Source organism: Cynoglossus semilaevis, chromosome 11 (assembly GCF_000523025.1).
Source record: "Cynoglossus semilaevis isolate Cse_v1.0 chromosome 11, Cse_v1.0, whole genome shotgun sequence".
Taxonomy (NCBI): Eukaryota; Metazoa; Chordata; class Actinopteri; order Pleuronectiformes; family Cynoglossidae; genus Cynoglossus; species Cynoglossus semilaevis.
This window is the reverse complement of record NC_024317.1, coordinates 16383705-16399108: the sequence shown is the minus strand read 5'-3', so window position 1 is coordinate 16399108 and position 15404 is coordinate 16383705. Positions and strand designations below refer to the sequence as shown.

The following is a 15404-nucleotide window of genomic DNA, read 5'->3' as shown; positions in this document are numbered from 1 at the left end:
AGGTTCAGTATAAAAAAGAAGTCTGTAATGGGGGATCATGGCCCCTAGGTGATCCATGGAGATACAGTAAAGGTGTCCGTTTGTTTGTTTGTTTTGTGATGAGAGAAATATATGAATTTAAAATAAATTGTATTTGAAATTGTTTTTCCCTATTACTTTCAAAACAATGTATAAGGGGTTCCCTGCTCCATCTCTTCATCAGTGAGAGGACCTTCAGAAGGAAAAATTTGAAGCCCCTTGCCATAAACAGAGACAACAAATGTGTTAAATGCAGGCCAAAAGCTTTACTGGATAAGCGTCGACCAATGAGATGTGCTTGTGAATTCAGCCCAAGATGTGTTGTGTGTGCCGTTTGTATTTTTTATCAAACAATAAACCGGACAACACATATTTTGAAGGAGCCTGGTCGACCGGAAGTTCTGTTCGTCCCTGCATTTAACTTGACACGATCCGCGGAACCATCCCCCATCTGGCGGCTGCTGCTCTCAGCTTCATTGACTGGGCTGTGAGAGCAGAGAGAAGGGAGTCCTGCAGATAAAGACAATGCTTTCATTTTGAAACAACTGCCCAGAAACTGGACTATCATAAATCCCGGTGAGTTACAACTGTTGCCTATTATTGATTGTTCATTTAAGTGTGTTCTAAGTAAAGCTGATGTTACTGGTGCATTAACAAATTCTGCTGAGTAGATATTTGTTGACCAGTGATGGGGTGAACGAGATAAATACAATAAAGTACGTTACAATGAGGAGCACGGTTTTCTTTTATTAAAAGCTGCAGTGACATGAGGGATGCAACTCGGACCGCGGTGGTGTGTTCGCCTCCTGCAGCCTATAGCCTTACATGTGAGGTGTTTGAGAATACAAAAGAAAAGCATATGCTGTAAAGAGAGTGTGCAGGGAGGAGCGGGGAGCTCCGTGTGCCTGCAGCTGAAGAGAGGAGAGTGATGAGCGTCTCAGAAGGCACCAGCCGGTGTTTCCTCCAACACCGGCGCCTCACTCTGATCCATCATGTTGTACAACGGCAGCTGCCTTGGTGACCACAGCTCCCGAGGAAGAAATAAAGTGATTTTAGAGGTCAAACCACTAAAGAAAGCGGACTGAAACCCTAGACTGTTTCCACAGTCTTTAGCTAATGCGCTTCTGTACCTCAAACCAACAGGTACAGTAGTCAGGACTGAGCTCTGCCCTGATAGATGTGGGTTTCTTATAGTTGTTTGTTGTTTTTATTATGCTATAAAACATTTTAATATAAGAAGTTGTCAAACAATTTAAATTTTAGTCCGATTAATCATAGGGTACCTTTAGATTAATCATGACTAATCGTGATCAACATCCCCAAATAAAGCATATATTGCATATATCCGTAACAGTATCACTCCGGTTTTTATTTGTGCCTAATCCCAGTGACGAAATCATTATTAAGGACATATTTAAAGAAAAATATACATAAGTTTAACTCAGTGTTTAGCTTCATAGAGTTAGTGGATTTTGTCATCACTGTTCGTCCTAACAGCAGCTTTTAGTTCCTTATCAAGAGTTTCCTCAAAACTTCCGTGAAGTTGTTGTCCTGAACAATGATATTCAGCCTACAGCCCTGAACAATCCGTTTGACTGTTGTGTCAGTCAGCCTGTCAGTCATAGACCTATTTACTGCCCTGTGCTTGAGGCTGGTCTGATGTCAGTCATGCGTCTGATCTGGAGTTGAAGCCTCCATAAACACATGCTGGAAGTTGAGATGGTATTTTTCAGCTTCAGGTGCTTTGGTGAAACAAAAACCTTTTTCCACAATGTGTATAAATAACAACGTGTTTATGCACCCTGTTGATCAGGGATTTTTAAATTCCCTGGTCACGGAATCGAACCTTTGACTTGAACAAAACCTCGTCTTTGGCCCATTGATGTCAACGATAATTTAATTTTGTCTTTGAGATAATTTTCCAAATTATTATCAACTGTAGTATTATACAGTATTCATAAAATCGGTATCTGGGTTTTTTTTCCTCCAATGAAATACAGGGGTAGCTTTGGCCCTCAGCTCATTTGGTCATTACTGTAGTCAACATCAGGAATTCTTTACCTTTACTGCTGTATTACTCCCATCTAATAGGCCACTTTATTTTACCATAGTCCTTCCTTTTAGTTGTTTTGTATTCCAATTTTGCTCCTACAGACTCATCCTTCTGCAAATACTGGAACATGATTAGAAATCTTTGTCTCTTTTGTTAAAGTTACTAATTTATTATTTATTCATCATCCATTTACAACAGTTAGAGTCGTTTATCTCAAAGGAAACAAACAAAAACACAACATTAAAAAACAAAAAACTCAACTCAACTCCATCACAGTGTGACTCTGGTCTTTGTGTGATAACGGCCTGAGTACATCTGTGAATCTCCTCCACCCTAATTGGAGCAATTCATTTGATGACTTAGAATCACTTTATTCACAACACCCACTTTCATCCAGTTTTTGTGGCAGCGGTGACAGATGATGTGTCGTTGTTAACATAATTAATTAGATTAAACTCCAAATCCTGTTTTGGCTGTCAGATGTTATTATTCCCAGTAGGCAATGAGCAGCCTGTTTGTATTTATAAGCCTGCCATGTCACATCTGGTCTTTACTATTCCCTTCTGACATTAGATAATTGAAAGACAGCGCTTCTGCTCCATTTCACCAAGAAAAAAAGGCTTCAGAATTCACAGACTGTTTTTCTCTGGTCATGTCCATATGTAAATTATATATTTATAATTACCTCTGAAAATGACTAAAAGACCTGATGCAGAGAATAAATGCTGAAGATAGTTAATCCTGCTTACACACACACACATGCACACAGTGCATGCAAGTGCATGAGAAGTACTAATGTAGGCACTGATTAGAAATTCCCCCTCGTGTCCACGGTGTTTGACTCTGCACTCTGCCCACAGATTCTGAATCAGCACAATTACACCTGCAGCTTTCACTGTGCACAACAGCAGCAAATTGGCTTCAAACCAACTCACTGCATGGTTTCAGGTCCAGGTGCATGAGCTTAAACTATTTGAGGTGCTTCCAGGTGTGAGACTGACCTGACCCATACGCCTCTAGGACTCTTTTTTATACAGTTTAGAATCTAAGGTTCAATGGAAATATTTGATTTTAAGCTGCAGATGTTGCAGACAACAAAACCCCAAAATATTGTTAGCTGGTGAACATCACAGGCGTTGTTCATGCTGACATGCATAAATATAAATCACAGATGAAAAAGACATCTCCGCAATAAATGCAACGGTAATTGGAAGTTAGAATGTCAGTAGAGTATGTACAGTAAAAGTTGTTGTTGCGTCTGTGTGATGTGTATGTTTCCATTTTATGGAATGAATCAGCCAGATACTCCGGGGGCAGTTCTGCAGTAGATGTTCCTTTGGAGAGGAAGTGATTGGCTGCAGGTTTACTCTGTTCCTCCGAGGCCCCAGTCTGTCAGATTTATAGTGATGCTTGAAGTGGTGTTTCTCTGCCAAATGAGGTGAAAGAAAGAGCGCGGTGTCGCAACTGTGCCTCACTTTGGGGTGGTTTGTGCACGCCTTTATGTGTTTGTGTGTGTTTAAGGACTTAAAAGTGTTTATATTTTAATTATTGTTCATTCCAATAAATACCTCAAAGTAATTGAAAAAAGGAACAAACAGAAACAACTGCTCTTTATTTTTTTGTACTTTTTTTTATCCTTACTGTCATTTGGGTAATTGATATACTACAATAAAAAGTGACCAAATGCAAAACATTTTAAATGATTCAATTTACAAAAAAGTACTACAAAAAATGAAATAAAATGTTAAAAATTAAATATGTTTGAACAGATAATATCATGCATCTTTATCCAGATTGGTCCTTTGTCTTGATCTGCATCACTGATGATTCTCGAAACATGACAAGAGTTTTATTCATGAAAAAGCAACAAGGTGTGTGTGTATGTGTGTGTGTCTTCTGGCTCGGAGCACCTGTGGTTTCTTTGAATGAGTCGTTCCGTTTTCACCCCCTGTGATTCCTGTGACTCCCCTGACTCTCAGAGTCCCTTCTGTCCTGGGCTCAGTGTGTGTGTTCACTCTGCAGCTGAAGCTGGATCCTCAATAAACTCTCTGTGCACACTGAGATGGAAAAAAAGACTATTGATTTCACGACAAATCGGGATGGAGAGTGTAGAAGTCCTGCACACTTGCCCCTGGAATATTGATTACATTCTTTCAACCCTGGGGTTTGAGGAATTGGCTGTAGACACAGAGGGCTACATGGGGTTTTGCAAACTTACTCCTACCAGGTCTTAATCAGATATACATTTGACAGGACTTGTTCCTCTGTACAGTTGGTTTAAGGGAAAAGGGAATAATGTGATAAACAGTCCAGACTTTCTCTGGATCTCTAACAGAACTATCATTTTTCATTTTATACCAGTGCATGAAAATAACACATTACACTGTGACTTTAGTCAGTGCACAGACCTTTTGACCTGTTATGTTTCCATTGAAATCCCATCTGTTGACACCTCTCCCTGTCAGAGTAAGGAATAAGACCAGACCTGCAGGTTTGTCACTTTGCCTGCACAGTTGTTGTAAATTACTTCCTCCAAGAAAGGGCTCTAACAGAGGGGTCAAATGGATTTGGCCCCTGAAGGGCAGAACCTGATTAGTTGACGCCTGCTGCTTAGACAAGCATCTGTCTGTGAGGCCTGACACCCCATCTGTGCAGCCTCCGAAGTAAAAAGTATCATGAAACACACACATCCAAGTTCCACCTTGTGTGTTGTCACATTACACTTTACTTTATTTCATTTATAGTTTAATAGAAATCCCATGTTCTTCAGGATGCTGGTGTCACACCAGCACTGCTTGCAACCGAGCGTCTAATCTAGTTAGCGCCTGGCTTTGATAGAACTGTTGCCTTTGATCCTTCAAGTGCTCGAGCATGAAAAGAACTTTCAGTGTCTGAAAAAGAAAAGAGACGAAACAGGAAATAAAAGTTTATGAATTGGGATTAGACAAAGTAAATGACTAATTTACACCCAGAGCTCTTCCATGGTGAGTCTAAGGACATTGTCTTTATGCTGGCAAAGCTTGACAAATTCCAATGTTTCTAGTCTAAACAACGCAATTCAACCTTTGAAATGTAATCCTCAAATTAATATATGTGATATTTGTAAAAGTGATGTGAACAGAGTTTGATAAAATGACACACACACACACATTGACATTAATAGCGTTGAGTTCTTTTCTGTCTTGGTGAATGTGACTGTGAAGAGCCAAGCGTCTCCACCCTTCGTCACAGCTAGTTAATAATTGAAGTTATCTCCCATGTATGCGTGTGTGTGTGTGGTGTAGTTGTGCCAACCCACAGGATTTGTCACGTCTCAGGTGTCAATTTTCCTCAAAGCTTTCAGGTAGTTAGTTGGAATGACATTTCCGGCATGAGATGGACCAGGTTCCCAAAGAGCTGGAATCTGTTATCCGTATAACATACCATTTCTGAATACAGGTGTTTTCAATGAGTGGTACAGTTCAAATTTTAGAAGTTTAAAAGTGAATTAATTTAAAGTTAATTAAAATGAAATACTTTTTTGTCTTCATGGCCCTGTAGATCACTGTGTTGCCAGTCAACCTTAGTAATCGCTGATGGATTGGGCATTGATTTGATTGCGTGAAAGCTGATGCTAATGTTCTACCTTTGTATGCATAAGTAGGTCTGACTGAGTCCTGTTCTTGTACTACTGATGTCACAGGAATATTGAAAGGTAACAGTAGTGGTCTTCAGGGACTTATCTCTGAACAGTTGGACTTGTGCTGTCAAATCGGGGGGGAGGAGCTTGCTTCAGGATCAGTAGGGGTCGTTTCCAGATTAGCATCTACACTTTCTACAATGCAAATTTGGGACACAAAAACATCAGAAAAAAATTGAGGAATATTTATTTAAGTTTTTGCCATTTTTGATTGCCTTATTTTTTAGTTACATCCATTCATTCTTTCATTCATCCTAAGTGTTTGAATGCATTCCTGAAAATGACATGAAATGACATCACTCCTGCTGGGTTTCTCCATGTAAGTCAGGATGGTCATTTTATCCCTTTACTTTACACAGCAGTTTGCATTATTGATGACTGTGGCGTTCTATAAATAGGACATGAATCTGATGAGGTCAGCAGCATTGACACAGTTTGTCCTAAAGGTTAGGAAAGGCACATCGCACATCCCCGAGTTAGAGCAGCATCTGTCAGAGACCCTAAAAAGACTTAAACTTCACTGGAAGTGTCCGACTGTGGCTCAGCTTCTGGGTCTCTGTAACTTCTTTTTACCACGACTTTATGACAAGCTGTCTAATGATTAATCACTTTACAGCTGCTGAATCAACAACACACACCTGATCTCTGGTCTCTGGTGCTATTTATGAACCAAGTTCATAAGTGACTCACATGGACCTTTATGGGCTTGGTTTTATGTGGTGTAATCTCTAATCACATCTTTTGCTATGGCCTCCTGGAGGAATCTAGTGATGAATGTACCAAAGACATTTCTGGAATTGTATTGTGACAATACAGGCTGGTTTAAAATGAGTTTCATTGAACTTAGATTCTTTTTTAAAATTTAGGACAGCATTTGTCAGCCTTTGAGAACCTAGACCAAAGGTTGAGACTCGACAGGTTATCCAACCAGCTGTAGCCTGAGGCTCAGATCATTGATGGACAGTAGAAGATTTAGATGATGTTACAGTGAAACTGGAACTCCTTCTATGACACGTTTTATGTTTTCATTCTCAAGTTTCTGGAAGAGCCACTGATGGCAATTTAAAGGGTCATGTGTCCTTCCCAGAATCAGGTACACTATCCCAACCTTTTAGTTTAGTTGTCTGGTCACAGGACAAAATAAAACGATACAACCTGACATAAAAACAAATTAAAATGCATAAAAATAAAACTCAGTACAATGCTTAACGTCCTCTACTTACTGAGAAATATCTCTTACAGTGAAATCATACAGGAAAACTGTGTGTGAAACTAAACTTTTTAAGTTTAGGAAAGTAATAGCTTTTCTTTTATCAAATGGATATAGTTATTTCTGCAGACCCGTAACAAATACCTACACAAAACATTAAATAAACCCCTGATGCAAGGCTGGGGCGTGGTGGTTGGGGAGATGTAAATTAGAGGAGTCTGGAATCAAATTTCTGACCCACGTCAACAATGTTTTTTGGGAATTCCACTGCCAAATACCAAATTATTCACTGCCCATTACTGGTGTCTAGTGGTTGGGGAACCCTGCACTAGAGGAGCCTGGATTTGAACATCTGACCCCACAGTTGTAAGGCAACAAACTTGAACATACTTGCATGTTTATTTTTGCCTGCCTTAAATGGACCCTCTTGCCCTACAGTTATAAGGCAACACACTCCTATTCACCAACTGACCCAAAAGTGACTTGAAAATGATACGTGATAGTAAGATCAAACCGTACTAGTCAGCAGGACATGACACACACGACACGTGCCACTGTCCAGAAGCCACAGACTAACTTTTGTATCTAAATTCCATATGTCTCAGAGGGAGACAGGTCTGCTGTCTTGTGAGTCCACATGACACGACACAGTCATCGGCATATAAATTGACATCACCAGTTAAACGTCTCCATTAAACTCTTAAGATTTTCTCACTGACTAAACAAAAGTTTTTTGTCAGTAAACATCCCCAGCTGCTCTTGATGCTCCTCTCTTCCTTTAATACCCTTCATCCTCCTCTGTCTCCCTGACCTGCCACTCAGTCCAAGTCTTTCAACTATAACACCACAGGATAATCCCTCCTCTGCCGTGAACAGCACACACAGTCTCTTCCTGCAAGAACACTTACCACCAGGGTGCTGCTCGAGGACGAGCTGACGGTCACGTGTCTCCTCACTCTGGGTGTTTTGTTCTGGAGTGATACCTTAACGGATCTTCTCGATGAATATATAGTTAATTGGAAATCCAAAATCCAAAAACATACTGACAACTATTCACAAAAGTGTGTCAGTCTTATGTGTTGGGCTTCTTTGAAAAAGAAAAAGAAACCAGTATTTTTTTTTTATTTGATTCATAATTTGAAATGGGGAAATTAAATGTTAAACATATAAATACATATCAGAGATCTATATTTTAAAATTTTATCATTAGATCTGGGAATTTCAGTTTTGATCTCTTCTCCCTAAAATTCCATTATCCTGCCTACATTAAAATCATTCAACTAAAAAATTAAATTCTTTTATACTTGTCCAACTGCCGTGACAGTGAAAGTCTATCCTAGACAAAAGCTCCCTCTCTGTGGTCTGCTAATGGATTAACCAAGCATGATAAACACCCACCTCTCCACTCTGTGCTTGGACCAAAGCTGTTAAATTAGTCGTCTGAATCTCCTACTGTTTCTGTAACAGGTTTTTGAGTTTGCTTTTCTTCATTTCTGTTTAGTTGCCTAAGTTATTTATTCATCTTTCTTTTTTTTTATTCACGTTGCTCCGTCCACCAGTTCATGCTTGACCCAAATACGGTGATGGTTTCTTCCCTTCCCCCAGAGCTCCTATCAAAACACATCACTGCTCCTACTCTCCTCTTCTCTGTCTCTCACTTGACGTCTTCATTCAAAAACAGAAACAAACAAAAACTTCCACATTCATAGTCTTGACCACATACATCATATATGCAACAATAAGCATTAGGAAATACATACTGTAATAAACTTGTTGTGCAGTGGGAAATTTTAGTCTACATCAAGGTGTGAGGCGCACCACCCCTGGAGGGCGCCAGAAGACTTTATGGGATGCAAAAGAAAGAAAAGTTTGCAAGCAAACTACGGAGGAAGTAAATATTTAGAGTTTGGATTTTCATGTTCTGTTGCTAGACTTAAGGTCAGGTCATTATTTTTATAGAAGAATACATTTTCAAATAATAAAAGTGTTGGGAGTATGTCATCAAGTCAAGGCCATGTCTGTCTTTTTTTTTTTTATTCAGTCTTTTGTTGTTTTTATTACTTTTCCAAATCCTGGTTCTGACCTGACGTCAGTGAACGTGTTGACAGTTACAGAATATTCTACCTTTGGTTCTGCACCCCTGCTTGCATCATTCAATTTATTAAAAACCTTTCAACTGAGACGTCTTGTTCTCCTGAGCCTGTGCTCATGGACCTGTCTGTTTCATTATCCATAATCAGCCAGATACTGGTGAATAATACTGGCAGGCTGACAGGTAGATGTTTTCAATTTTCTCCCTTTTCATTAGGTATGCCCTCTTGTGGCCATAGATGATATAAGTGTATTTTTAATACACAAGTCCGTGCAGACTTTGTTTCGCAGGAAGAAAAGTGCGACTTATAGTCAAGAAAATACAGCAGTTACCATTAAAGACTTGTTTTATTTTTTGTATGGTTTTTGCATCTTTTCCTCTGAATTTTTAACAAAAGTATTCTTTTCTCTGGATAGAGTTATATAAACAGTATATAATAGTAGTTTGCAGCAGCTGTGTTTACTCATCTCATCTTCATCTCATCCTACAGTGCATGAGAAGCGTAACCCTGCTGCAGACCACAACAGCCTGAAGCCCTTCTTCTACAACCAGGACCATGTCTGGAGCCTACGAGGAGACGACCTGCCAGGAAGAGACCAGCACGGACAGTTTCTGGGAGGTGAGGCAGCAGTTTCTGACAGATTAGAGCGTCCTGGGAGCTGACACTGCAGAGTGATGAACTCTCATGTAGCTCACTTCATCTGACGTGGTGAGAGTGACGTGAGAACGGCTTTTTGTTTTACTTTTAATTTTTTTTTTTGGTTGTTACAACAGTTGGACCTGTTTTCCTTACTGCAAATTCTCTCTCCACTTCGGTTCTCCTTAATGTAGTACAGTAGGTGGAATGACTATATTAAATAGTCATACTCTTCAGGTAGTTTGGGTTATATTTGAAAAACAAGAAATGTTTGTACAAAACAGGAAACACTTTGTTTAAACATGAATTTATGTGTATTTTCATTCCATTAATTTCTTTAAAATGAAATCTATATGTAATTTGGAATAGAAATAGAAATATTTATTAGACCAAACAATATTGAGATATATTTTATCTCTATATATTATATTATATGGCCCGCCTTAAATCTAAAGATGGTTACACATGGGAGATGAAGAAACTGTCACATTTTTCACCTCTAGGTGACGCTGTTCCTGTGACTTTGATGTCACCTCAGTGAGGTGTTTCTTTCATGTCACGTTGTTTCTCATGTCTGTTGCATCAATTCCTGGTTGTTGTCCAAGGTTGTTCAGTTTGACTTGAGGCTAATCTCAAGTCATGATGTGTTCTGAGATCAAGTCCAAAAGTCCTGTGTTGGAAAAGGTGGGACCTTATTGACTGTAGATTTGCTCGAGTATTTGTTTACCAGCTTGTGTCAAATGAAGTGTCGTCAGCTGTTTGCGGCATTCTCTGTTTGAAAGCTCAAGTTGGGAATTTATTAAAACACTACAGACATCATCATTTATCTCATAGTGTCTTTATTGGCCTTATCATTATCCGTAGAACAAGGTGGTATATTTAGCTCTGGAAAATCGCAATAAACACATAATAATGTATAATAATTACCTGACCTAAATGTTGCGACAAATGTAAAAACAATAAAATAAAAGAATTAACATCCTTGCAAATAACCACATTAGGAAAATCCTTCTAAGAGGCAGACTGTACTGTAGACTAGGGCCGCAAGCACAGATAAACATCTCGCATCATGTTTTCCAGGGTTTACAAATAATGTCTATTGACTTGGGTCTCGAAGGTTTGTGACTTTTAAAATATGGGTCCCCAGAAAAAAGTTTAGGAAACACTGCTTTATATTTGTTATTTCCCTCGACTTATCAGCAGCATTTGACACAGTCATTCACCTTGTTCTATAATCCACACTCTCAGATACGTGCATTACTGACAGTGCACACTCCTTGTTTGAATCTGAAAGTGTCCTGGCTTGAGCACACACCAAAATCATTTGCTCATATGGCTTCTCTTAACTGGCCTAGCCTACAAGGTACTTAATGTGTCTGCTCCAATCTACTGAAGCACCCTGATAAAGGCTTATGTTACCCCACGACCACTCAGCTCATCTGGGGAACGTCCTCTGGCAGTACCAACCCCTCATACAAGACAATCCAGGCTCTTCTCGTGGATGGAGCTACTGAGCTCCACCAGAACAGAGGTGTCCCTGTCTATTATCAAAAAGCTCTTGAAGACCCAGCTATTCAGAGAGAAGCTGCTGCTGCAGCACTCTCCAGTACTTCCCGTCTCCTTCTACACTTGTCTCCACCCTAGTTAAGAAGTCCCACTGTACTGAACAGCAGCCTCCTTTCAAGAGTTCCTCTACGTAGACTGATTGTTATTCCTCCTCTTGTAGGTCGCTTTGGATAAAAGGGTCTGCTAAATGCGGAAATGTAAATGTAAAGACACTTGGTTTGTCATTTAAGCAACAAGTTCTCAGTACTTCCTTCATCATAGATGAGTAGTACATACGAGTACCTGCATATTTATGTCAGCGACCAATCAGGCAGAGGTATATTCAGTCATGGATCATCACTTCATACATCAGTTAGTTTCCCCTCAGACGCGGTGTCTCTGCCTCCAGCACTTATTCTCTACATCACCATCTGTCTGTGACAGTGAAGCCGCTGCAGTGATGCCCGCTGGTCGCTGACTCAACATAACTCCTGTGTGTGTGTATAATACAACTGCTATTACCGAGTGCATTTTTGAGATTTCATCCATCACTCACCACAGTGTGTAGCAAAGGTTCAAAGATGGTTATGTTCAGGTGAGGCCACTGTGCCCCCCCCCCCCCCCCCCCCCCCCCTCTGCATCTATGAATTACCCTACCCCGTTAAGCAGTGAATCACTGGCAAAGCTGAGAAAAGAGTTGCTTTTGGAAACAGTTATTGCCTGCACTGCAGTTTCCCTCCTAAAATACAACCTGTCAAATGTAGGATATATTGTATACAACATAATTATAAACATATATAAACAACATTTTTTTCAAGCTACAAGAAATTAAAAATCTTGTTAAAAAGATTATAGATCGTAAATATTAACTTCTTGTTGTCCTCTAAGGTTGGGAACTACAAGCGTACTGTGAAGCGGATTGACGATGGTCACCGGCTCTGCACTGACCTGATGAACTGCCTCCAGGAGCGTGCCAAACTTGAAAAATCCTACGCCCAGCAGCTGACGGACTGGTCCAAGAGGTGGAGGCAGCTGGTGGATAAAGGTTAGCCCTGCTGGTGGAGGAGGCTGTAGTGGTGTTTATGCTTTATGTTCTTTCACATCTTTTTAACTCATCTTCCAGGACCTCAGTATGGCACGCTCGAGCGAGCCTGGGTGGCACTGATGATTGAGGCGGAGAAGGTGAGCGAGCTTCACCAGGAGGTGAAAGGTAACCTGATCAACGAAGACTTTGAAAAGTTGAAGAACTGGCAGAAAGACTCTTACCACAAGCAGATGATGGGAGGATTCAAAGAAACCAAAGAAGCAGACGAGGGCTTCAGGAAGGCCCAGAAACCCTGGGCTAAAAAATTAAAAGAGGTAAAAGACGTTTTGCCTTTTTAAATCTACGGTGTTCACTTTTATTTCTGCGGACCAGAAGGGCTGAGATCTTTGCTTGGTGATCACAGTCACTCCGTTGGCAACCTAAGCTTATTTTATTGCTTCCTTGTTCTTAATGATGGTACAAATCGACTTTTATACCCATGGGATAAAAAAATAAAATGGCACAGCCCACCTGATATCGTTGGCTTGTTCGGCAACCAATTTATGTTAAAACAACCGGGGCAATTTTTGGTTAAAATTTTTTCCGTGAACCCAATTGTTCGAAGAGGGAGGCGTTCAACAACTGACGTTCCACTGTATATTTAAATATATATATTCTGAGTATTTTATTAGAACATTTGCTGATTTTTCTTGCAGCAGAGTTTGTGGAAGCCAGAGTCTGCCCCTATTGGCTAGCAGTAGAACTGCACCCATTAACTTTCACATGCCTCAAAATATCAAACTTATTTGATTATTGATTATATGTTACTATTATAGTGCATTTGAATTTTTACACAAATCTGTGGTATTTTGTATCATAAAATAAATAAATGACAGATACAACAGATATCACGTTACATATATTTTAGACAAATAACTTGTTCTGTAAAGGCATCCATACAATCTGTCTCGCGCAGGTCGAGGCTGCCAAAAAGTTGTACCACCTGGCCTGCAAAGAGGAGAAGGTGGCGTCCACCAGAGAAGCCAACAGTAAAGGAGACGCCTCTGTGACAGCTGACCAGCAGAAGAAGCTGCACGAGAAACTGGACAAGTGCAAACAGGACTCCCAGAAGGTGAGAAAACCACAGGAAAGATTTAACAAACATGGAGGACAGTAGGCGTGTCTGCAGCGTCACAAAGGGCAGCAGTTCTGGCAGAGGTGTAGTAGTATTGTTCACTGACGTACTGTACGTCCACACCTTCTCTCTTATCTACCAAGTGTTATTGAACCTGCAGTAAGTGAACTTTGAACTGGGCGGACTGCCTCGACCTTGGTTCTTCCTTAAGGCACATTTAAGTACAAAAATAAAATGAATGATGTTGGTGTGGACAGGGTGAGTCACTGTGAACTTGTCAAGACAACATTTATTGGACAGGAGATTTTTGTGTCTTCTGTCACCACTCAGACAAAGGAGAAGTATGAGAAGGCTCTGGATGAGCTGAGCAACTGCACCCCACAGTACGTGGAGAACATGAAGCAGGTGTTCGCCCAGTGTCAGCACTTTGAGGATAAGAGGCTGAGCTTCCTGAGGGAGGTGCTGCTGGACGTCAAACACCATCTGAACCTGGCAGAGAACCAGAGGTCTGCAGCATATTGAAGTTGCCGTCATGACCTCGCAACCTTGTTCTTACACAAAATGTTTGTTTTTCTTTGACAGTTATTCAACAGTATATGCAGAACTTGAACGCACCATCACATCAGCCAGCCCGCAGGAAGATCTGAAGTGGTTCAGCCTGACCCACGGCCCTGGCATGCACATGAACTGGCCCCAGTTTGAGGTACAGTTGTTCTATCACAATAACTAATTTGTGAAAAATATATCAGATAAAATTTTTTTCATGTGTATAAATACACAAGGTGAATGAGAAGCATCAATAATTACCCCGTCTATCCACTTACTGATGTGCTAATACAGTGTGTACGTGTTGGTGGGAAAAAGTGTTAGTTTCACTGGAGCACCTTGAGCTTAAATACCACCGCAACTCCAAACATATTTGTCTTTCACAATTAGTCAACATAAATTGGTGTGATTTATTTGTTTTAAACACATTTGGCATTTCAATATTAATTTAATTTAATTTTAAACCTGAAGACCTCATAATGCTTGCATAAAGTGCACTCTTGTGGATTCTTGTTCCTACCTTTTTTCTAAGATACAAAGTGAATATTCTTATCAGCCAGTGTGGGGAAAACCAGAATCAAGTAAATCTCGTTGTTTTTGTTGTTTTTGTTGTTTTTTTGGCAGGACTACAACCCAGACCTTGCCCTCATCTCTAAGAAAGAGAAGTCAAAGAAAGGTGATGGAATCACACTGACAAACATCACACCAGCAGCTGACGGTGCTCAAGCTGTGGAGCGGAGGAGGTAAAAATAGGACGATTTTAGCATTTTTTTTACAACCATAGATAAACGATACTGTGATTTAGATTTTAATAAAGAGATTTCTTTTTCTTGAAAAGTGTCAGCAGTTATGAAAAGAACCAGGGCTACACCGGCTCCACCGAGTGGTCAGATGAAGACCAGACGGCAGTCAACTCCGACACCAACGGAGGCACGAACCCCTTCTATGAGGAGCAGAGCCCAGGTGTGAGGGTGAAAGCGCTGTATGACTATGAAGGTCAGGAGCAGGACGAGCTCAGCTTCAGAGCAGGTAAACATGACCATCTTCATTCATAGGGTAAAACAGACACGCAGTATTGTTGTGTGTATTGTAGCTTAAGAGTTTTGCAAAAAAATAAAAAATAGAAAGACAGAACTAAATAAATCCAGAGTCTGTTGGTCCCACAGTGGACAATATGCTTCTTTAGTTCTTTAACATTGCCGTGCTGATGGCTGTTCAATCTCTGTGTTTTTTTTTTCATAGCACAATAGAATCTTCTTCGCTGTGATGGAGGATTTCTGCAGCCTAGAAGTGCCTTTATTAGATTCAGAAAACCTATATTCTGTGATTTTGATGGATTTTAGTGGAGTTTTCTTTTTTCTCTCTAGTTTATAATTCATGATTGAAGAATACAAGTATATTTTCTGGATATATTATTGTACCATGACTATGGTGTACACATTTTTAATGTGATTTTATCTTTAAA

General features: G+C 40.1%; 1 protein-coding gene across 3 annotated transcripts in view; it reads left to right on the top strand.

Annotated features, from left to right (window-relative positions):
• Window positions 1-4968: 4968 nt before the first annotated feature.
• The window catches only part of pacsin1b (protein kinase C and casein kinase substrate in neurons 1b), an 11226-nt gene continuing 790 nt past the window's right edge, over window positions 4969-15404 (top strand). Inside the window, exons 1-10 of one of the 3 annotated variants that reach the window (XM_008320950.2) lie at window positions 4969-5055; window positions 9543-9671; window positions 12123-12279; window positions 12358-12593; window positions 13235-13390; window positions 13724-13899; window positions 13976-14096; window positions 14564-14682; window positions 14778-14968; window positions 15182-15398. In XM_008320950.2, coding sequence (XP_008319172.1) covers window positions 9609-9671; window positions 12123-12279; window positions 12358-12593; window positions 13235-13390; window positions 13724-13899; window positions 13976-14096; window positions 14564-14682; window positions 14778-14968; window positions 15182-15189 — 1227 coding nt within the window. In that variant the 5' untranslated portion in view covers window positions 4969-5055; window positions 9543-9608 and the 3' untranslated portion in view covers window positions 15190-15398. Of the gene's footprint in view, window positions 5056-9542; window positions 9672-10157; window positions 10374-12122; window positions 12280-12357; window positions 12594-13234; window positions 13391-13723; window positions 13900-13975; window positions 14097-14563; window positions 14683-14777; window positions 14969-15181; window positions 15399-15404 lie in introns of those variants that run through there. The other 2 variants (XM_008320947.3, XM_008320949.3) reach the window with 2 other exon arrangements.